Source organism: Oncorhynchus nerka, linkage group LG6 (assembly GCF_034236695.1).
Source record: "Oncorhynchus nerka isolate Pitt River linkage group LG6, Oner_Uvic_2.0, whole genome shotgun sequence".
Taxonomy (NCBI): domain Eukaryota; kingdom Metazoa; phylum Chordata; class Actinopteri; order Salmoniformes; family Salmonidae; genus Oncorhynchus; species Oncorhynchus nerka.
In genome coordinates this window covers 18,870,959-18,894,030 of record NC_088401.1, presented here as the reverse complement: position 1 = coordinate 18,894,030, position 23,072 = coordinate 18,870,959, and the positions used below count along the sequence as shown (strand labels likewise).

Here is a 23,072-nt window from a genome sequence, read left to right as displayed (position 1 = left end):
GTCCCTCTATTGTCTCTCTCTCATCTTTGTCCCTCTATTGTCTCTCTCTCCTCTTGTCTCTCTCTCTCCTCTTTGTCCCTCTATTGTCTCTCTCTCTCCTCTTTGTCCCTCTATTGTCTCACTCTCTCCTCTTTGTCCCTCTACTGTCTCTCTCTCCTCTTTGTCCCTCTATTGTCTCACTCTCTCCTCTTTGTCCACACTACTGTCTCTCTCTCTCCTCTGTCCCTCTACTCTCTCTCTATCTCCTCTTTGTCCCTCTACTGTCTCTCTCTCTCCTCTTTGTCCCTCTACTGTCTCTCTCTCTCCTCTTTGTCCCTCTACTGTCTCACTCTCTCCTCTTTGTCCCTCTACTGTCTCACTCTCTCCTCTTTGTCCCTCTACTGTCTCACTCTCTCCTCTTTGTCCACACTACTGTCTCACTCTCTCCTCTTTGTCCACACTACTGTCTCACTCTCTCCTCTTTGTCCACACTACTGTCTCACTCTCTCCTCTTTGTCCACACTACTGTCTCACTCTCTCCTCTTTGTCCACTCTACTGTCTCACTCTCTCCTCTTTGTCCACACTACTGTCTCACTCTCTCCTCTTTGTCCACACTACTGTCTCACTCTCTCCTCTTTGTCCACACTACTGTCTCACTCTCTCCTCTTTGTCCACACTACTGTCTCACTCTCTCCAGCCTGTTCATGTACGTGTAAGAAGTGTGTGTGTTTATTTTCAATTGTATACTTTTGCATCTCCACTTCTGCTTAACCTGTAGATGAAGAATATATACTGTGTGTGTGTGTGTTGAATCCCCTCTTTCTCTTGCCCTCCCCAGGCAACACGTGCCACCCTGACAGCTCACTGTATGTCTCTGGGTGACTCTCTGGGGAAGGAGAATGAGTTGGCTCTGATCATCGATGGACAGACCCTGAAATACGCCCTGTCCTTCGAGCTCCGCCAAGCCTTCCTAGACCTCGCCCTGTCCTGCAAGGCCGTCATCTGCTGCAGGTAAGAGACACACTCGCACACACATCCTATTCTGCATCTGCTTCATGTAGGACACACACACGGGGAGAAAGGAGAGCGTTGGGCTTGGGGGGGGGGATTTGGGCTTGGGGGTGGTGTGTTTTGGGCTTGGGGGTGTGTGTTTTGAGCTTGGGGGTGTGTTTTGAGCTTGGAGGGGGTGTGTTTTGGGCTTGGGGAGGGGTGTGTTTTGGGCTTGGGGAGGGGTGTGTTTTGGGCTTGGGGAGGGGTGTGTTTTGGGCTTGGGGAGGGGTGTGTTTTGGGCTTGGGGGTGTGTGTTTTGGGCTTGGGGGGTGTGTTTTGGGCTTGGGGGTGTGTTTTGGGCTTGGGGGTGTGTTTGGGCTTGGAGGGGTGTGTTTGGGCTGGGGGGGGGGGGTGTTTTGGGCTTGGCGGGGTGTGTTTTGGGCTTGGCGGGGTGTGTTTTGGGCTTGGTGCTGACTAAAGGATCTGGTTGTTTTTTAATAGTGTTAGTAAATGACTGTAGATCATAAAATCTTGGCATGGATCTCAGTGGTTAATGGAATACACCGCACCACATGGAAATGTCAAAGTCATGACTCACTTACTGCTATTATCCCACCACACACACACACACATACACACAGTTGAAGTGGGAAGTTGAAGTAGGTTGGAGTCCATTAACTCGTTTTTCAACCACTCGACAAATGTCTTGTTAACAAGTCGGTTAGGACATCTACTTTGGCAATGACAAAAGTCATTTTTTCCAACATTTGTTTACAGACAGAATATTTCACTTATAATTCACTGCATCACAATTCCAGTGGGTCAGAAGTTTACTAACACCAAGTTGACTTTGCCTTTAAACAGCTTGGAAAATTCCAGAAAATGATGTCATGGCTTTAGAAGCTTCTGATAGGCTAATTGACATCATTTGAGTCAATTGGAGGTGTACCTGCGGATGTATTTCAGGTTCTACCTTCAAACTCAGTGCCTCTTTGCTTAACATCATAGGAAAATCAGAAGAAATCAGCCAAGACCTCAGAAAAACAATTGTAGACCTCCACAAGTCTGGTTCATCCTTGGGAGTAATTTCAAAATGCCTGAAGGTACCACGTTCATCTGTACAATCAATAGTACGCAAGTATAAACACCATGGGACCACGCAGCCATCATAACGCTCAGGAAGGAGGCGCGTTCTGTCTCCTAGAGATGAACGTACTTTGGTGCGAAAAGTGCAAATGAATCCCAGAACAACAAAAGTATCTATATCCACAGTAAAGTGAGTCCTATATCGACATGAAAGGCCGCTCAGCAAGGAAGACGTCACTGCTCCAAAACCGCTATAAAAAAGCTAGGCTACGGTTTGCAACTGCACATGGGGACGAAGATGGTACTTTTTGGAGAAATGTCCTCTGGTCTGATGAAACAAAAATAGAACTGTTTTGCCATAATGACCATTGTTATGTTTGGAACAAAAAGGGGGAGGCTTGCAAGCTGAAGAACACCATCCCAACTGTGAAGCACGGGGGTGGCAGCATCATGTTGTGGGGGTGCTTTGCTGGTGTACTTCACAAAATAGATGACATCATGAAGCAGGAAAATTATGTGGATATATTGAAGCAACATCTGAAGACGTCAGGAAGTTAAAGCTTGGTTGCAAATGGGTCTTCCAAATGGACAATGACCCCAAGCATACTTCCAAAGTTGTGGCAAAATGGCTTAAGGACAACAAAGTCAAGGTATTGGAGTGGCCATCACACAGCCCTGACCTCAATCCTATAGAAAATATGTGGGCAGAACTGAAAAAGCGTGTGCAAGCAAGGAGGCCTACATACTTGACAAAATTACACCAGCTCTGTAAGGAGGAATGGGCCAAAATTAACCCAACTTATTGTGGGAAGCTTGTGGAAGGCTACCCAAAACATTTGACCTAAGTTAAACAATTTAAAGGCAATGCTACCAAATACTAATTGAGTGTATGTAAACTTCTGACCCACTGGGAATGTGAAGAAAGAAATTAAAGCTGAAATAAATCATTCTCTCTTTTATTCTGACATTTCACATTCTTACAATACATTGGTGATTCTAACTGACTTAAGACAGGGAATTTTTACTAGGTTTAATGTCAGTAATGGTGAAAAACTGAGTTAAATGTATTTGGCTAAGGTGTATGCAAACATCCGACTTCAAGTATGTATGTATGTATGTATGTATGTGTGTATATATATATATACTGCCTCCATCTGTCCCTTCATTCATACAATGTACTCTCAAAGTCTCCTAGAATATTTACATTCCCTTTTTTAGTCATGTTTCCGCGTCAAACAGCTGTGACAGTTGTGTGTGTGTGTGTGAGGAGGGAAGTAATTGACTCTCCCTAGCATAAAAGCCATATCCGGACTGGGGTCTCCAAGGCCTTACAAAATATCTCCATTCCACCCTCCCCCTCTTTTTGTTCCTCTGTTTTCTTCCTGCTCCCCCCCGGGCCCCCCCGGGCCTCATGGTAGAGGTGGCTGTGATCCTCTCCTGCTGTTTATGTGTATGTTATGGCTGTTGTATCATCTCTGCTGGGTTATCAGTTAGAGAGAAGAGAGAGAGAGACCTATATCTGTGTGCTACCTATACCCCCCCACACACTTTAATGAAGACAGCTTCTCCATCCTGAAGGGGGAAATTAATCATTTCCAGGCCCAGGGACATGTACTAGTCTGTGGCGACCTAAATGCCAGAACCAGACAAGAACCTGACACCCTCAGCACACTGGGGGACAAACACCTGCCTGGAGGTGACAGCACTCCCTCCCCTATATGCCCCCTTAGGCACAATTACGACAACATAACCAACAAAAACGGGTCACAACTCCTGCAGCTCTGTTGCTCACTGGGAATGTACATAGTTAATGGTAGGCTTTGAGGGGACTCCTACAGTAGGTACATCTATAGCTCATCTCTTGGCAGTAGTAATGTAGACTACTTCATCAGTGACCTCAACCCAGAGTCTCTCAGAGCGTTCAGTCAGCCCACTGACACATCTATCAGATCACAGCAAAATCAGTCTACTTGAACAGAGCTATGCTCAATCATGAGGCATCGAAGCCAATGAAACTGAATAATATAAAGAAATGCTATAGATGGAATTAAAGTAGTGTGGAAACCTACCAAAAACCAATTCGGCAACAACAATTGCAATCCCTTTTAGATGGACAAAACGTTACATTGTAATAGTGAAGGTGTAAACCTGGCAGTAGAAAACCTAAACAGTATATTTAACCTCTCAGCTTCCCTATCAAAGCCTAGTGGTTAGAGCGTTGGACTAGTAACCGGAAGGTTGCAAGTTCAAACCCCCGAGCTGACAAGGTACAAATCTGTCGTTCTGCCCCTGAACAGGCAGTTAACCCATTGTTCCTAGGCCGTCATTGAACATAAGAATTTGTTTAAAAGAAAATGTGAAAACATTAAACAAACAAGATGGAGAGTTATTAAACTATTTAACATCATCCTCAGCTCTGGCATCTTCCTCAATATTTGGAACCAAGGACTGATCACCCCAATCCACAAAATTGGCGACAAATTTGACCCCAATACCTACCGTGGGATATGCGTCAACAGCAACCTTTGGAAAATCCTCTGCATTATCATTAACAGCAGACTCTTACATTTCCTCAATGAAAACAATGTACTGAGCAAATGTCAAAATTGCTTTTTACCTAAATACCATATGACAGACCTCGTATTCACCCTGCACACCCTATTTGACAAACAAACAAACCAAAACAAAGGCAGTCTTTTCATACTTTGTTGATTTCAAAAAAGATTTTGACTCAATTTGGCATGAGTGTCTGCTATACAGATGGATGGAAAGTGGTGTTTGAGGAAAAACATACGACATTATAATTGGGAAAAAAACACATTTCTTTCCACAGGCCCATGGGGTGAGACAGGAATGCAGCTTAAGCCCCACCCTCTTCAACATATATATCAACAAATTGGTGAGGGCAGTAGAGCAGTCTGCAGCACCTGGCCTCACCCTACTATCTGAAGTCAAATGTCTACTGTTTGCTGATGATCTGGTGCTTCTGTCACCAACCAAGGAGGGCCTACAGCAGCACCTAGATCTTCTGAACAGATTCTGTCAGACCTGGGCCCTGACAGTAAATCTCAGGAAGACAAAAATAATGGTGCTCCAAAAAAGGTTCAGTCACCCGGACCACAAATACAAATTCCATCTAGACACCGTTTCCCTAGAGCACACAAAAACCTATACATACCTTGGCCTAAACATCAGTGCCACAGGTAACTTCCACAAAGCTGTGAACAATCTGAGAGACAAGGCAAGGGCCTTCTATGCCATCAAAAGGATGTAACATACCAATTAGGATCTGGCTAAAAATACTTGAATCAGTTATAGAACCCATTGCCCTTTATGGTTGTGAGGTTTGGGGTCCACTCACCAACCAAGAATTCACAAATGGGACAAACACCAAATTGAGACTACATGCAGAATTCTGCAAAAATATCCTCTGTGTACAACGTAGAACACCAAATAATGCATGTAGAGCAGAATTAGGCCGATACCCACTAATTATCAAAATCCAGAAAAGAGCTGTTTAAATTCTACAACAACCTTAAAGGAAGCGATTCCCAAACCTTCCATAACAAAGCCATCACCTACAGAGAGATTAACCTGGAGAAGAGTCCCCTAAGCAAGCTGGTCCTGGGGCTCTGTTCACCAACAGACCCCACAGCAACACAATTAGACCCAACCAAATCATGAGGAAACAAAAAGATAATTACTTGACATATTGGAAAGAATTAACAAAAAAACTGAGCAAAATAGAATGCTGTTTGGCTCTAAACAGAGAGTACACAGTGGCAGAATACCTGACCACTGTGACTGACCCAAACTTAAGGAAAGCTTTGACAATGTACATACTTGGTGAGCATAGCCTTGCTATTGAGCATAGCCTTACTATTGTCGTAGAAAGCCTGTGTTCTCTTGAGAGCAGTGTGCCCACAAAATGAGGTGGAAACTGAGCGGCACTTCCTAACCTCCTGTGTGACCATATTAGAGACACATATTTCCCTCAGATTACACAGACCCACAACGAAAACAAACCCAATTTTGATAAACTCCCATATATGCTGGGTGAAATACCACAGTGTGCCATCACAGCAGCAAGATTTGTGATCTGTTGCCACAAGAAAAGGGCAACCAGTGAAGAACAAACACCATTGTAAATACAACCCATATTTATGTTTATTTATTTTCACTTCTGTACTTTAACTATTTGCACATAATATGATGTTTGAAATGTCTTTATTATTTTTGGACCTTTTGTGGGTGTAATGTTTACTGTTACATTTTTTTATGTTTATTTCACTTTTGTTTATCTACTTCACTTGATTTGGCAATGTTAACATATGTTTTCCATGCCAAATATGCCCTTAAATTTAATTGAGAGAGACAGAGAGAGAGCGACATATTTCCCACAGATCACACAGACCCACAAGGAATTTGAAAACAAATCAAACATTGACAAACTCCCATGTCTGTTGGTGAAATACCGCGATGTGCAATCACAGCAGCAAGGTTTGTGGCCCGTTGCCATGAGAACCGGGCCACCGGTGGAACAAAACATTGTAAATACCTCCCATATTTATCTGTTTCCTCATCTTCCCCTATTATTCCTACTACAACTATTTGCATATTGTTAAAACACATGGCTGATAATATAACATTTGAAACGTTTTAATCCCTTTAAAACCTGTATGAGTGCAATGTTTACTGTAGATTTTCAAATGCTTTTGTTGACATTCTTTGTTTATTGTTTATTATTTCACTTGCTTTGGCAATGTAAACATGTTTCCCATGCTAATAAAACCTATCTTAATTGAAAGAGACCATGCTAATAAAAGCCATCTTAATTGAAAGAGACCATGCTAATAAAAGCTATCTTAATTGAAAGAGACCATGCTAATAAAAGCTATCTTAATTGAAAGAGACCATGCTAATAAAACCCCTTTGAATTGAGAGCGAGAACTAACAACAACATCAATTCCTAAACGCATAAAGATGATAATTATTGGAAATGGAAAGCGAGAGCTAAAAAGACAAGTGGGTTGAAGTTGAGTTGAAGACAGAAAGAACAAATGAAAGGAGATGCAGGAAGAGTTGGCAGCGTAACAGTAAGACTTCACACACAAACTCCATGATCTTTTTGTTTAGTGGTTTCCATCAGGTAGCAGGAAACCATGAATCACTGCCGGGCTTAAAATAACCAAAAGTGCTTCCATTTAGAGCCAATTCCAAGGTAAAAGTTTGCCTTAACCAAAGATCTAGGATTAGATTTGACTTCTCCAGCTCCTAACCTGAACCATTACGTGGATAGAAATATCTTGGCCCCTGTATCAGTGGTTTAGGGGAGGTTTTCCCAAACTTGGTCCTGGGGCCCCACCTGGGTGCAAGTTTAGTTGTTTTTGCCCTAGCACTACACAGCTGATTCAAAACACAAACTCATCATTAAGCTTTGATTATTTGAAACAGCTGTGTAGCGCTAGGGCAAAAACCAAATTGTGCACCCAGGGGGAGTCCAGGACCGAGTTTGGGAAAAGCCTGGTTTAGGGGAGGTTTTCTAAATGTGCACCCAGGGGGAGTCCAGGACCGAGTTTGGGAAAAGCCTGGTTTAGGGGAGGTTTTCTAAATGTGCACCCAGGGGGAGTCCAGGACCGAGTTTGGGAAAGCCTGGTTTAGGGGAACCGCTTCCCACTAATTGATTTCTGTAGCTGTTCAGTCATTATGATAGCTGATTGAGGTACTCACCCTCTTAACCTGTAACCCTGTCTGTCTCTTAAAGCGGTTCTGTCTCCACACAGACAATGAGATGAGGAGCCCAGGGGAAAGGGACTAGGGAATTTCACAGTGTGAAACGTTACACTGTCTCCCCAAATGTCTTTTACCCTTATTGGAATGTACAGGCCACCTTCCACCAGAAGTCTGTTTTTAATCACTTTAATAACATGCTTAGGGAATGTGACTTTGGGAAAGAGGTCATATTAAATGGGAGATTTTAACATTAATTATGAAGACAAGTCTTGTAGGAAAACCCTCAAACGGATCACTAATACCTTTGACCTTACACAGCTAGTTAAAGGGCAAACCAGGGTGACTTGTTGCTCTAAAACACAGATTGACCTGGTGTTCAGTAATAAACCAGAGAGAGTGACTAAATCATTCAATATGGTTACTGGGCTATCTGATCATAATCTGACACTTATAGCCAGAAAGCTGTCTAAGAGCAGGTTTAACCTCTCTACTGTTAGAAAGCCGGATCAACTCAGAATACCTAAGAGTGAATTAAGTTATTTTGAAAAGGTAATTAAGGGAATTAACAGGAATGGTCTCTTGTCCTATACAGACGTGGAAGCTGATAGTCAGGTTTTTCTATCCACAATCCAGACTATAATAAATGGTTTCCTAAAGAAAATCAAATCCAAACCGGGCCAAAAGAGCACTCTTCCTTGGCTAAATGGAGAAATCTGGAAATTGATGAAAGAACGAGATTATGCACTAAAAATAGCCCTAAGATCCAAATTAGAGCATGACAGACGTAGGTTTACCATGTTGAGAAATAAGGTGATGAAAGAAATCAGACAGGCCAAGGCAAACCTTTTTATTAACATAATTGGTGAAGCAAATGGAAATTCTAAACTGATCTGGGAGAATCTAAAAAAGTTAACAGGGAAAGACTATAGTAACACTGCAAAAAGACTAGAAATCATGGTGAATAACATCTAACACAGGATGCAGTCGAAATAGCAATAGCCTTCAATTCCTACTTTATTGACTGTCAGGGTACTGACACAGAACCCCTCCACTGGTTTCTTGGGCTCAGTGCTAGTGAATGACACTCAACCTGTCTTCATCATAAGGGAGGTTTCTGAGTCAAAGGTGAACAAGGTGATTAGCTCACTAAAGAACTCTAAAGCCAAATATGTGTTTGGGCTGGACTCTACCTTTCTTAAAAACTACAAAGAGTCACTCATTGGCCCCATTACTAAGGTCACCAACACATCTATTGGTCTCTGGGTGTTTCCAAGGGTATGGAAGTCGGCCATAATAACGGCCATCTTTAAATCAGGCGACCCTGCTGACGTGAGTAACTACAGGCCCATTAGTAGACTACCTGTGGTGTTGAAGGTTGTTGAAAAGTGTGTAGCAGAACAACTGATTGCCCACCTCAACAACAGCCCCTTCACATTACACTCCATGCAGTTTGGCTTCAGAGCGAAACACTCCACAGAAACGGCCAACTGCTTTCTTCTGGAAAAAGTCCAAGATGGACAAAGGGGGCGTTGTTGAGGCTGTGTTTCTGGACCTAAGGAAGGCTTTTGATACTGTTAACCATGAGATTCTCATCACAAAATTGTCCAAGTTCAACTTTTCCCCTGATGACTTGAGATGGATGAAATCATACCTTGAAGGCAGAACTCAGTGTGTCAGAGTGAGCAATGAGCTGTTGCCCACTATTAGCTATGATGTGGGCGTGCCCCAAGGGTCAATACTGGGGCCCCTCCTGTTCAGCCTGTACATTAATGATCTGCCTTCTCAAATTCAACCTATCTAATTTCTGATTTATGTGAAATTGTTTGACTACAGAAGTAGCAAAACTGTACTTCAAATCTATGATACTCCCCCACTTAACATACTGCTTGACTAGTTGGGCCCAAGCTTGCTGTACAACATTAAGACCTATTCAGTCTGTCTACAAACAGGCTCTCAAAGTGCTTGATAGGAAGCCAAATAGCCATCATCACTGTTACATCCTCAGAAAGTATAAGCTCCTGAGTTGGGAAAATCTTGTGCAATACACCAACGCATGTCTTGTATTCAAGATCCTAAATGGCCCGGCTCCCCCTCCACTCAGTATTTTTGTTAAACAGAAAACCCAAACAAATGGCAGCAGATCCACAAGGTCTGCCATGAGAGGTGACTGTATAGTTCCCTTAAGGAAAAGCACCTTTAGTAAATCCGCTTTCTCTGTGAGAGCTTCCCATGTCTGGAATAGACTGCCATCAGACACACATAACTGCACCACATATCACACTTTCACAAAAGGCTTGAAGACATGGCTAAAGGTCAATCAGATTTGTGAACATGGTCCCTAGCTGTGTGTTGCTGCTTTCCATGTCTGTTGTCTGTAGCTTGTGAGGTGTGGAAACACTTTGTTGCTTTTATGAATTTTGTCTTGCTGCTTTTTGTTCTGTCTGTATGCTACGTCTTGCTTGTCCTATGTTGCTCTGTCTGTATGCTATGTCTTGCTTGTCCTATGTTGCTATTGTCTATATTGTAATTGTTTTTAATAACCTCCCAGGGACTGCGGTTGAAAATTAGCCGGCTGGCTAAAACCGGCACTTTTACTGAAACGTTGATTAATGTGCACTGTCCCTGTACAAATAAAATAAACTCAAACAGACTGTTTGTGTGTGTGCGTGTATAACAGACAGTATGCCTGTGGAAGACATGGCTCCTGTTACTATCTGTATGTCCGTTTTGTAGGCCTGTAGTCAGACCAGGACCCACAGTGATTTAAAGCCCCAACAAGGAACAGTCTTTCTGGGATAAGAGGGAGCGGGCCTGGGTGGGTATGGAGCAAATCTCTACACCAGCATGTAACCTCTCTATCTCTCACACACACACACACACACACACACACACACACACACACACACACTGCAGGCCAGGAGGAAGCCAATGAGTCATAAAGATGCCCTGTGTGTTCTAAGCAAGACCGTGGCCCGGTCAAGCTGAAGCTGCAGAGCTGGGTGGTCCACTTAGCATTCTCACACACACACACCATTTCCGAGGGGAAACCCTCAGAGAGATTTGGCTGAAGAAGTCTATGTTGATAGACGAGCTGCGCCTCTGCTCTCTGAGGTGTGTCTGTCGGTCTGTGTGCGTGACAGAGTGACTCAACAGTCGGCCTGGTCTCCGAGACTAGATCTCTCGCTCTCTTGCTGTTTGCACATGATCTACTTCACTTGATTTGTCAATGAACAAAAGTGAAATAAACAATAAAAATGTACATTAAACATAACACTCACAAAAGTTCCAAAAGAATAAAGTCATTTGAAATGTCATATGTACAAATAGTTAAAGTACAAAAGTGAAAATAAATAAACATAAGAGTTTACAAGGGGTGTTTGTCCTTCAGTGGTTCTCGTGGCAACAGGTTATAAATATTACTGCTGTGATGTCACACTGTGGTATTTCACCCAGTAGATATGTGAGTTTATCAAAATTGGGTTTGTTTACAAATCCTTTGTGGGTCTGTGTAATCTGAGGGAAATAAGTGTCTCTAATATGGTCATTGATATACTTAGGTTGGAGTCATTAAAACTAGTTTTTGTAAACTTCCAACTTCAGCTGTAGGTGCTGCTGTAGGCCATCGTTGGTTGGGGACAGAAGCACCAGATCATCAGCAAACAGTAGACATTTGACTTCAGATTCTTGTAGGGTGAGGCCCGGTGCTGCAGATTGTTCTAGTGTCCTCGCCAATTCGTTGATATAAGTATGGTTCTGTATTTATTTTCTTAGTTAACCTGTTTGTTTGCCAGAACATTTGCTGTATAGCTTGGAAATAAGAATCTTAGTAGTAGGAGGAATCCTAGGAATGGAATCCTTCCAGGAAATGTTTTCCAAAATCACATTGTAGGTTTGGAGTTTTGATTTGGAGTGAAGGTTATGTTGTGGGGGGTAGTATCCTGTATATGTCCTGGTGACATAGTGAAGGTTATGTTGTGGAGGGTATTATCCTGTATATGTCCTGGTGACATAGTGAAGGTTATGTTGTGAAGGGTAGTATCTTGTATATGTCCTGGTGACATAGTGAAGGTTGTGTTGTGGATGGTAGTATCCTGTATATGTCCTGGTGACATAGTGAAGGTTATGTTGTGGAGGGTATTATCCTGTATATGTCCTGGTGACATAGTGAAGGTTATGTTGTGGAGGGTAGTATCCTGTATATGTCCTGGTGACATAGTGAAGGTTATGTTGTGGGGGGTAGTATCCTGTATATGTCCTGGTGACATAGTGAAGGTTATGTTGTGGGGGGTAGTATCCTGTATATGTCCTGGTGACATAGTGAAGGTTATGTTGTGGAGGGTAGTATCCTGTATATGTCCTGGTGACATAGTGAAGGTTATGTTGTGGAGGGTAGTATCCTGTATATGTCCTGGTGACATAGTGAAGGTTATGTTGTGGAGGGTAGTATCCTGTATATGTCCTGGTGACATAGTGAAGGTTATGTTGTGGAGGGTAGTATCCTGTATATGTCCTGGTGACATAGTGAAGGTTTTGTTGTGGAGGGTAGTATCCTGTATATGTCCTGGTGACATAGTGAAGGTTATGTTGTGGAGGGTAGTATCCTGTATATGTCCTGGTGACATAGTGAAGGTTATGTTGTGGAGGGTAGTATCCTGTATATGTCCTGGTGACATAGTGAAGGTTATGTTGTGGAGGGTAGTATCCTGTATATGTCCTGGTGACATAGTGAAGGTTATGTTGTGGAGGGTAGTATCCTGTATATGTCCTGGTGACATAGTGAAGGTTATGTTGTGGAGGGTAGTATCCTGTATATGTCCTGGTGACATAGTGAAGGTTATGTTGTGGAGGGTAGTATCCTGTATATGTCCTGGTGACATAGTGAAGGTTATGTTGTGGAGGGTAGTATCCTGTATATGTCCTGGTGACATAGTGAAGGTTATGTTGTGGAGGGTAGTATCCTGTATATGACATAGTGAAGGTTATGTTGTGGAGGGTAGTATCCTGTATATGACATAGTGAAGGTTATGTTGTGGAGGGTAGTATCCTGTATATGACATAGTGAAGGTTATGTTGTGGAGGGTAGTATCCTGTATATGACATAGTGAAGGTTATGTTGTGGAGGGTAGTATCCTGTATATGTCCTGGTGACATAGTGAAGGTTATGTTGTGGGGGGTAGTATCCTGTATATGACATAGTGAAGGTTTTGTTGTGGATGGTAGTATCCTGTATATGTCCTGGTGACATAGTGAAGGTTATGTTGTGGGGGGTAGTATCCTGTATATGTCCTGGTGACATAGTGAAGGTTATGTTGTGGAGGGTATTATCCTGTATATGTCCTGGTGACATAGTGAAGGTTATGTTGTGGAGGGTAGTATCCTGTATATGTCCTGGTGACATAGTGAAGGTTATGTTGTGGGGGGTAGTATCCTGTATATGTCCTGGTGACATAGTGAAGGTTATGTTGTGGGGGGTAGTATCCTGTATATGTCCTGGTGACATAGTGAAGGTTATGTTGTGGAGGGTAGTATCCTGTATATGTCCTGGTGACATAGTGAAGGTTATGTTGTGGAGGGTAGTATCCTGTATATGTCCTGGTGACATAGTGAAGGTTATGTTGTGGAGGGTAGTATCCTGTATATGTCCTGGTGACATAGTGAAGGTTATGTTGTGGAGGGTAGTATCCTGTATATGTCCTGGTGACATAGTGAAGGTTTTGTTGTGGAGGGTAGTATCCTGTATATGTCCTGGTGACATAGTGAAGGTTATGTTGTGGAGGGTAGTATCCTGTATATGTCCTGGTGACATAGTGAAGGTTATGTTGTGGAGGGTAGTATCCTGTATATGTCCTGGTGACATAGTGAAGGTTGTGTTGTGGAGGGTAGTATCCTGTATATGTCCTGGTGACATAGTGAAGGTTATGTTGTGGAGGGTAGTATCCTGTATATGTCCTGGTGACATAGTGAAGGTTATGTTGTGGAGGGTAGTATCCTGTATATGTCCTGGTGACATAGTGAAGGTTATGTTGTGGAGGGTAGTATCCTGTATATGTCCTGGTGACATAGTGAAGGTTATGTTGTGGAGGGTAGTATCCTGTATATGTCCTGGTGACATAGTGAAGGTTATGTTGTGGAGGGTAGTATCCTGTATATGACATAGTGAAGGTTATGTTGTGGAGGGTAGTATCCTGTATATGACATAGTGAAGGTTATGTTGTGGAGGGTAGTATCCTGTATATGACATAGTGAAGGTTATGTTGTGGAGGGTAGTATCCTGTGACATAGTGAAGGTGGAGGGTTATGTTGTGGAGGTTATGGTGGAGGGTATCCTGTATATGACATAGTGAAGGTTATGTTGTGGAGGGTAGTATCCTGTATATGTCCTGGTGACATAGTGAAGGTTATGTTGTGGAGGGTAGTATCCTGTATATGTCCTGGTGACATAGTGAAGGTTATGTTGTGGAGGGTAGTATCCTGTATATGTCCTGGTGACATAGTGAAGGTTATGTTGTGGGGGGTAGTATCCTGTATATGTCCTGGTGACATAGTGAAGGTTATGTTGTGGAGGGTAGTATCCTGTATATGTCCTGGTGACATAGTGAAGGTTATGTTGTAGAGGGTAGTATCCTGTATATGTCCTGGTGACATAGTGAAGGTTTTGTTGTGGATGGTAGTATCCTGTATATGTCCTGGTGACATAGTGAAGGTTATGTTGTGGAGGGTAGTATCCTGTATATGTCCTGGTGACATAGTGAAGGTTATGTTGTGGAGGGTAGTATCCTGTATATGACATAGTGAAGGTTATGTTGTGGAGGGTAGTATCCTGTATATGTCCTGGTGACATAGTGAAGGTTATGTTGTGGAGGGTAGTATCCTGTATATGTCCTGGTGACATAGTGAAGGTTTTGTCCTGGAGGGTAGTATCCTGTATATGTCCTGGTGACATAGTGAAGGTTATGTTGTGGAGGGTAGTATCCTGTATATGTCCTGGTGACATAGTGAAGGTTTTGTTGTGGAGGGTAGTATCCTGTATATGTCCTGGTGACATAGTGAAGGTTATGTTGTGGAGGGTAGTATCCTGTATATGTCCTGGTGACATAGTGAAGGTTATGTTGTGGAGGGTAGTATCTTGTATATGTCCTGGTGACATAGTGAAGGTTATGTTGTGGAGGGTAGTATCCTGTATATGTCCTGGTGACATAGTGAAGGTTATGTTGTGGAGGGTAGTATCCTGTATATGTCCTGGTGACATAGTGAAGGTTATGTTGTGGAGGGTAGTATCCTGTATATGTCCTGGTGACATAGTGAAGGTTATGTTGTGGATGGTAGTATCCTGTATATGACATAGTGAAGGTTATGTTGTGGATGGTAGTATCCTGTATATGTCCTGGTGACATAGTGAAGGTTTTGTTGTGGAGGGTAGTATCCTGTATATGTCCTGGTGACATAGTGAAGGTTATGTTGTGGAGGGTAGTATCCTGGTGACATATGAATATGTTGTGAAGGTTATGTTAGTGAAGGTTAGGGTAGTATCCTGTATATGTCCTGGTGACATAGTGAAGGTTTTGTTGTGGATGGTAGTATCCTGTATATGTCCTGGTGACATAGTGAAGGTTATGTTGTTAGTATCCTGTTGTAGTGAAGGTTATGTTGTGGAGTATCTGTATATGTCCTGGTGACATAGTGAAGGTTATGTTGTGGAGGGTAGTATCCTGTATATGTCCTGGTGACATAGTGAAGGTTATGTTGTGGAGGGGTAGTATCCTGTATATGTCCTGGTGACATAGTGAAGGTTATGTTGTGGAGGGTAGTATCCTGTATATGTCCTGGTGACATAGTGAAGGTTATGTTGTGGAGGGTAGTATCCTGTATATGTCCTGGTGACATAGTGAAGGTTATGTTGTGGAGGGTAGTATCCTGTATATGTCCTGGTGACATAGTGAAGGTTATGTTGTGGAGGGTAGTATCCTGTATATGTCCTGGTGACATAGTGAAGGTTATGTTGTGGAGGGTAGTATCCTGTATATGTCCTGGTGACATAGTGAAGGTTATGTTGTGGAGGGTAGTATCCTGTATATGTCCTGGTGACATAGTGAAGGTTATGTTGTGGAGGGTAGTATCTTATATATGTCCTGGTGACATAGTGAAGGTTATGTTGTGGAGGGTAGTATCCTGTATATGTCCTGGTGACATAGTGAAGGTTATGTTGTGGAGGGTAGTATCCTGTATATGTCCTGGTGACATAGTGAAGGTTTTGTTGTGGAGGGTAGTATCCTGTATATGTCCGGGTGACATAGTGAAGGTTATGTTGTGGAGGGTAGTATCCTGTATATGACATAGTGAAGGTTATGTTGTAGAGGGTAGTATCCTGTATATGTCCTGGTGACATAGTGAAGGTTTTGTTGTGGATGGTAGTATCCTGTATATGTCCTGGTGACATAGTGAAGGTTTTGTTGTGGAGGGTAGTATCCTGTATATGTCCTGGTGACATAGTGAAGGTTATGTTGTGGAGGGTAGTATCCTGTATATGACATAGTGAAGTTTATGTTGTAGAGGGTAGTATCCTGTATATGTCCTGGTGACATAGTGAAGGTTGTGTTGTGGAGGGTAGTATCCTGTATATGTCCTGGTGACATAGTGAAGGTTATGTTGTGGAGGGTAGTATCCTGTATATGTCCTGGTGACATAGTGAAGGTTATGTTGTGGAGGGTAGTATCCTGTATATGTCCTGGTGACATAGTGAAGGTTATGTTGTGGAGGGTATTATCCTGTATATGTCCTGGTGACATAGTGAAGGTTATGTTGTGGAGGGTAGTATCCTGTATATGTCCTGGTGACATAGTGAAGGTTATGTTGTGGAGGGTAGTATGACATAGTGAAGGTTATGTTGTGGAGGGTAGTATCCTGTATATGTCCTGGTGACATAGTGAAGGTTATGTTGTGGAGGGTAGTATCCTGTATATGTCTGGTGACATAGTGAAGGTTATGTTGTGGAGGGTAGGTGACATAGTGAAGGTTATGTTGTGGAGGGTAGTATCCTGTATATGTCCTGGTGACATAGTGAAGGTTTTGTTGTGGAGGGTAGTATCCTGTATATGTCCTGGTGACATAGTGAAGGTTATGTTGTGGAGGGTAGTATCCTGTATATGACATAGTGAAGGTTATGTTGTGGAGGGTAGTATCCTGTATATGTCCTGGTGACATAGTGAAGGTTTTGTTGTGGATGGTAGTATCCTGTATATGTCCTGGTGACATAGTGAAGGTTTTGTTGTGGAGGGTAGTATCCTGTATATGTCCTGGTGACATAGTGAAGGTTATGTTGTTGTATCCTGTATATGACATAGTGAAGGTTATGTTGTAGTATCCTGTATATGTCCTGGTGACATAGTGAATGGAGGGTAGTATCCTGTATATGTCCTGGTTAGTGAAGGTTTGTTGGAGGGTAGTATCCTGTATATGTCCTGGTGACATAGTGAAGGTTATGTTGTGGAGGGTAGTATCTTGTATATGTCCTGGTGACATAGTGAAGGTTATGTTGTGGAGGGTAGTATCTTGTATATGTCCTGGTGACATAGTGAAGGTTATGTTGTGGAGGGTAGTATCCTGTATATGTCCTGGTGACATAGTGAAGGTTATGTTGTGGAGGGTATTATCCTGTATATGTCCTGGTGACATAGTGAAGGTTATGTTGTGGAGGGTAGTATCCTGTATATGTCCTGGTGACATAGTGAAGGTTATGTTGTGGAGGGTAGTATCTTATATATGTCCTGGTGACATAGTGAAGGTTATGTTGTGGAGGGTAGTATCCTGTATATGTCCTGGTGACATAGTGAAGGTTATGTTGTGGAGGGTAGTATCCTGTATATGTCCTGGTGACATAGTGAAGGTTATGTTGTGGAGGGTAGTATCCTGTATATGACATAGTGAAGGTTATGTTGTGGATGGTAGTATCCTGTATATGTCCTGGTGACATAGTGAGGTTAGGTTTTGTTGTGGTTTTGTTGGTAGTATCCTGTATATGTCCTGGTGACATAGTGAAGGTTATGTTGTGGAGGGTAGTATCCTGTATATGACATAGTGAAGGTTATGTTGTAGAGGGTAGTATCCTGTATATGTCCTGGTGACATAGTGAAGGTTTTGTTGTGGATGGTAGTATCCTGTATATGTCCTGGTGACATAGTGAAGGTTTTGTTGTTGAGGGTAGTATCCTGTATATGTCCTGGTGACATAGTGAAGGTTATGTTGTGGAGGGTAGTATCCTGTATATGTCCTGGTGACATAGTGAAGGTTTTGTTGTGGATGGTAGTATCCTGTATATGTCCTGGTGACATAGTGAAGGTTATGTTGTGGAGGGTAGTATCTTGTATATGTCCTGGTGACATAGTGAAGGTTTTGTTGTGGATGGTAGTATCCTGTATATGTCCTTGCCGAAAAATCCAAGTTTATCTAAATAAAACTTTTTTTTTTCTGGTTGTATCTCCATGTCTGTTTTTTCCTGTCTCCAGACATCTTTTACTTTTGGTCGTTGATGTTGTTGTAACTTTTTTCGAACTGGTCTCGCTATCTCTCTCTCTCTCTCTCTCTCTCTCTCTCTCTCTCTCTCTCTCTCTCTCTCCAGGGTGTCTCCCCTCCAGAAGTCTGAGATAGTGGACATGGTGAAGAAGCATGTAAAGGCCATCACTCTGGCCATAGGAGATGGGGCCAATGACGTGGGCATGATCCAGACTGCCCATGTAGGAGTTGGCATCAGTGGCAACGAGGGCATGCAGGCAACCAACTCCTCGGACTACTCCATCGCACAGGTAACACACACACACTAAGTAGAGAACGGAAGAGGGGGGGAAAGGGAGGAGAGGAGCTAGTTGAAGTATTCTGTTAGAGCCAGAGGAATCTCTCTCTCTGTTTATCTGTCTTTACCACTCAGGTGTCTACTACTGCTTATCTCTTTGTCTCATCCTGTATCTCTCTCTCTCTCACTCACCCCCCTCTCTCTCACACTCACCCCCTCTCTCTCTCTCACACACTCACACCCCCTCTCTCTCTCTCTCTCACACACCCCCCTCTCTCTCTCTCACACACTCACCCCCTCTCTCTCTCTCTCTCTCTCTCTCACTCACCCCCTCTCTCTCTCACTCACCCCCCTCTCTCTCTCACTCACCCCCCCTCTCTCTCACTCACCCCCCCTCTCTCTCTCTCTCTCACACACTCACCCCCCCCTCTCTCTCTCTCTCACTCACCCCCTCTCTCACCCCCCTCTCTCTCACTCACCCCCTCTCTCTCTCACTCACCCCCCTCTCTCACTCACCCCCCCTTTCTCTCACCCCCTCTCTCTCACTCACCCCCTCTCTTTCTGTTGCTAGTTTTCCTACCTAGAGAAGTTGTTGCTGGTCCATGGGCGTGGAGTTATAACCGTGTCACTAAGTGTATCCTCTACTGTTTCTATAAGAATGTGGTTCTCTACATCATAGAGGTAAGACACACCCCTCCCCTCACTGTCCCACCCCTAACCCTCACTTCTCCCACCCTTCAACCCTCCCTCCCTCTCTCACCCTTCAACCCTCACCTCTCTCACCCTTCAACCCTCCCTCCCTCTCTCACCCTTCAACCCTCACCTCTCCCACCCCTCCCCTCACTGTCCCACCCCTTAACCCTCACTTCTCCCACCCTTCAACCCTCCCTCCCTCTCACCCTTCAACCCTCACCTCTCTCACCCTTCAACCCTCCCTCCCTCTCTCACCCTTCAACCCTCACCTCTCCCACCCCCCTCACTGTCCCACCCCTTAACCCTCACTTCTCCCACCCTTCAACCCTCCCTCCCTCTCTCACCCTTCAACCCTCACCTCTCCCACCCTTCAACCCTCACCTCACCCTTCAACCCTTCAACCCTCACCTCTCCTACCCTTCAACCCTCACCTCTCCTACCCTTCAACCCTCACCTCTCCCACCCTTCAACTCTCACCTCTCCCACCCTTCAACCCTCACTTCTCCCACCCTTCACCCTTCAACCCTCACCTCTCCCACCCTTCAACCATTCAACCATCACCTCTCCTACCCTTCAACCCTCACCTCTCCCACCCTTCAATCCTTCAACCCTCACCTCTCCTACCCTTCAACCCTCACCTCTCCAACCCTTCAACCCTCACCTCTCCAACCCTTCAACCCTCACCTCTCCCACCTTTCAACCCCTCCCTCCCTCTCCCACCCTTCAACCCTCACCTCTCCCACCCTTCAACCCTCCCACCCTCTCCCACCCTTCAACCCTCCATCCCTCCCTCTCCCACCCTTCAACCCTCACCTCTCCCACCCTTCAACCCTCACCTCTCCCACCCTTCAACCCTCACCTCTCCCACCCTTCAACCCTCCCTCCCTCCCTCTCCCACCCTTCAACCCTCACCTCTCCCACCCTTCAACTCTCACCTCTCCCACCTTTCAACCCTCCCTCCCTCTCCCACCCTTCAACTCTCACCTCTCCCACCCTTCAACTCTCACCTCTCCCACCCTTCAACTCTCACCTCTCCCACCCTTCAACCCTCCCTCTCCCTCTCCCACCCTTAAACCCTCCCTCCCTCTCCCACCCTTCAACTCTCAACCTTCAACCCTCACCTCTCCCACCCTTCAACCCTCCCTCCCTCTCCCTCTCCCACCCTTCAACCCTTCCTCTCTCTCCTACCCTTCAACTCTCAACCTTCAACCCTCACCTCTCCCACCCTTCAACCCTCACCTCCCCATCACCCCTCCCACATACCTTATAAATGCCATCCAGTAATGTTTGAAGATGTATTACTATTTAAAACAACATTAGTAGAAGCTGGACCCATTTGGAGAGAGACTAACTCCCGTTCCCTCCTTAGACCAATCTCTTTTCTCTTTCTCTCTCACAGACACACACACACACACACACACACACACACACATTAACAGAAACATTTTGCAGCTGTTTGTCGAAATGTTTGACAATGACGGATGAGGTGCTCCTCTGGTGTCTGCTTTCTGTCTCACACACACACACACACACCCACACACACATGGTCGGTCAGGGACTGTGTGTGTGTGATGGGTCAGGGGCATTTTGGAAGGCTCTCCACCATCATGAGGGTGATTTGTCAGCTGTGCCCCCTTCTCTGTCTAACATTAAGGAGGCCAGCAGGTGCAGACCCTCAACCTCTACCTTCTACCACAATGTCCCTCTCCCTCAGGTCTAAGGATGTGTGATTATCACATGTGATTGGCTGCCTGTAGAGATCTGTACGTCAAGGGGCATAGACACTCTCTGTCCACAAAGCAGAGATACAGAGTGGTGTGTTTTGGGGGGGGGGGGGGGGCAGAGCAGGCGGGTGCTCCACTGTATGCTCCAGGAACCTCACCACACTCTGATCAGTCTGTGTCTCTGTATGGATGGATGTTTTACTCTTTGTAGATACCTTTAGCATTGGGTAGTGTGAACTGATCCTAGATCTGTAATCTGCAGTGCATTCAAAAAGTATTCATACCCATTGACTTATTCCACATTTTGTTGTTACAGCCTGAATTCAAAATGGATTCAATATATTTCTTCTCTCTCACCCATCTACACACATAATGACAAAGTGAAAACATTGTTCTAGAAATTGTTGCAGATTTATTACAAATCAAATACAGGGGCCTCCCGAGTGGCGCAGCGGTCTGAGGTACTCCATCGCAGTGCTTGAGGTGTCACTACAGTCCCGGGTTCGATCTCAGGCTGTGTCACAACCGGCCGTGACCGGGAGTCCCATAGGACATCGCACAGTTGGTCCAGCGTCGTCCGGGTTAGGGGAGGGTTTGGCCGGGGGGGCTTTACTTGGCTCATCGCACTCTAGTGACTCCTTGTGGCAGGCCAGGCGCCTGCAGGCTGACTTTGGTCGTCAGTTGAACGGTGTTTCCTCCATCGCATTGGTGCAGCTGGCTTCCGGGTTAAGCTGATTGGTATTAAGGAGCGCTGTGTGGCAGGTCATATTTAGGATGACACATGACCCGATCTTCGCCTCTCCCGATCCCGTTCGGGAGTTGCAGCGATGAGATAAGATTGTAATTGAAATTGGGAGAAAAAAGGGAGTTAAATACAAAAAATACATATATACAGTACCAGTTAAAGTTTGGACACACTTACTCATGTAGTAACCAAAAAAGTGTTAAACACTTTAGCCACCCTTTGCCTTGATGACAACTTTGCATCAAAAAAAACTCCCCAGTCCTTAATGATTACAAGCAGTGGCGATTGTAGCATGTAAATCTTGCTGGGGCACACTCAAAATAGTTTTTTCTTTAGATGCATGCCAGCAAATCCACTACACAACACTAAGCAATACATAAATTGCATTATAACGGTGACAAACGGTGCCCACGAACTGTTTCATAAAGCTGTCCCAACAGCAGTGCTAACACCTTACCACTGATACACCTGGCTATCAGTGGAGCCTTGTCTGGTTAGCCAAACATTCAGCCTCATTTACTGCCTTTTAAAAATACATAGCTGATATGGCTGACTTGCTTTCTACTGACAATTGAGTTGTACAAACTACGGCATAAAGGCGGAGGCAATCCTTAATCTCGATCAAGACATTAATGAGCGAGCTAGGAGGGACATAGTCAATATAACTATTTGTTCAGCACTTTGAAATGTACACCGACAAAATTCAGAACATGGGCCGTTCTTACAGTGTTCTCCCTGTACACAAAGTCAGAACCGTAGGATAAATAAAGGGGGCGTATAAGCAGACAATGAAAGCTCTTACAATATTCAGTGATTACATTTCTCTAAAAGAGGTTATAGGCTACATGTGCACCACCAAGTCAGAACAGTAGGCAAAATTTAAGAGGTTTAAAAATACCAAATTATTATGGTGAGGCACATGGGCTACTAACAGCTTAATACACAACATACACAAAGTATTACCTTCTTAGCTACAGTATACATATCTCCCTGGCATATTTCATCATTTATGCAGCAGCATACAAGACATTTTTGGACACCTTGTTGTGCTGTGCTCACTTGAACAGGAAGGTGGTGTGGCAGTACTTCGTGGGCAAATTTTGTCATCAAACTTTGTCTTCAAAGTCTGTAATTCTCTGGATTTATGGTGCTTTCAAGACAATTGGGGAAAAAACAAGGTTGAATCACGATGACATCGGTGATCTTCAGGTTGGAGCTCTAGAAAGAGGCCTGAGTTCCTGACTTGCAATTCCGAGTTGGATGACCGTTCAAAACGTGTTTTCCCAGTCAGACATCATTCTTTTCCGAGTTCCTAGTTGTCTTGAACTCACTGAA

The 23,072-nt window shown here is 44.1% G+C and overlaps 1 protein-coding gene across 1 annotated transcript in view; it reads left to right on the top strand.

The window, feature by feature from the left end:
• Positions 1-23,072, top strand: part of LOC115115909 (phospholipid-transporting ATPase IB-like) — a 115,832-nt gene that overhangs the window by 66,577 nt on the left and 26,183 nt on the right. Inside the window, 4 exon segments of the mRNA XM_065019347.1 lie at positions 819-991; positions 18,405-18,588; positions 19,147-19,180; positions 19,183-19,256. Of these exon segments, the coding sequence (XP_064875419.1) occupies positions 819-991; positions 18,405-18,588; positions 19,147-19,180; positions 19,183-19,256 (465 nt within the window).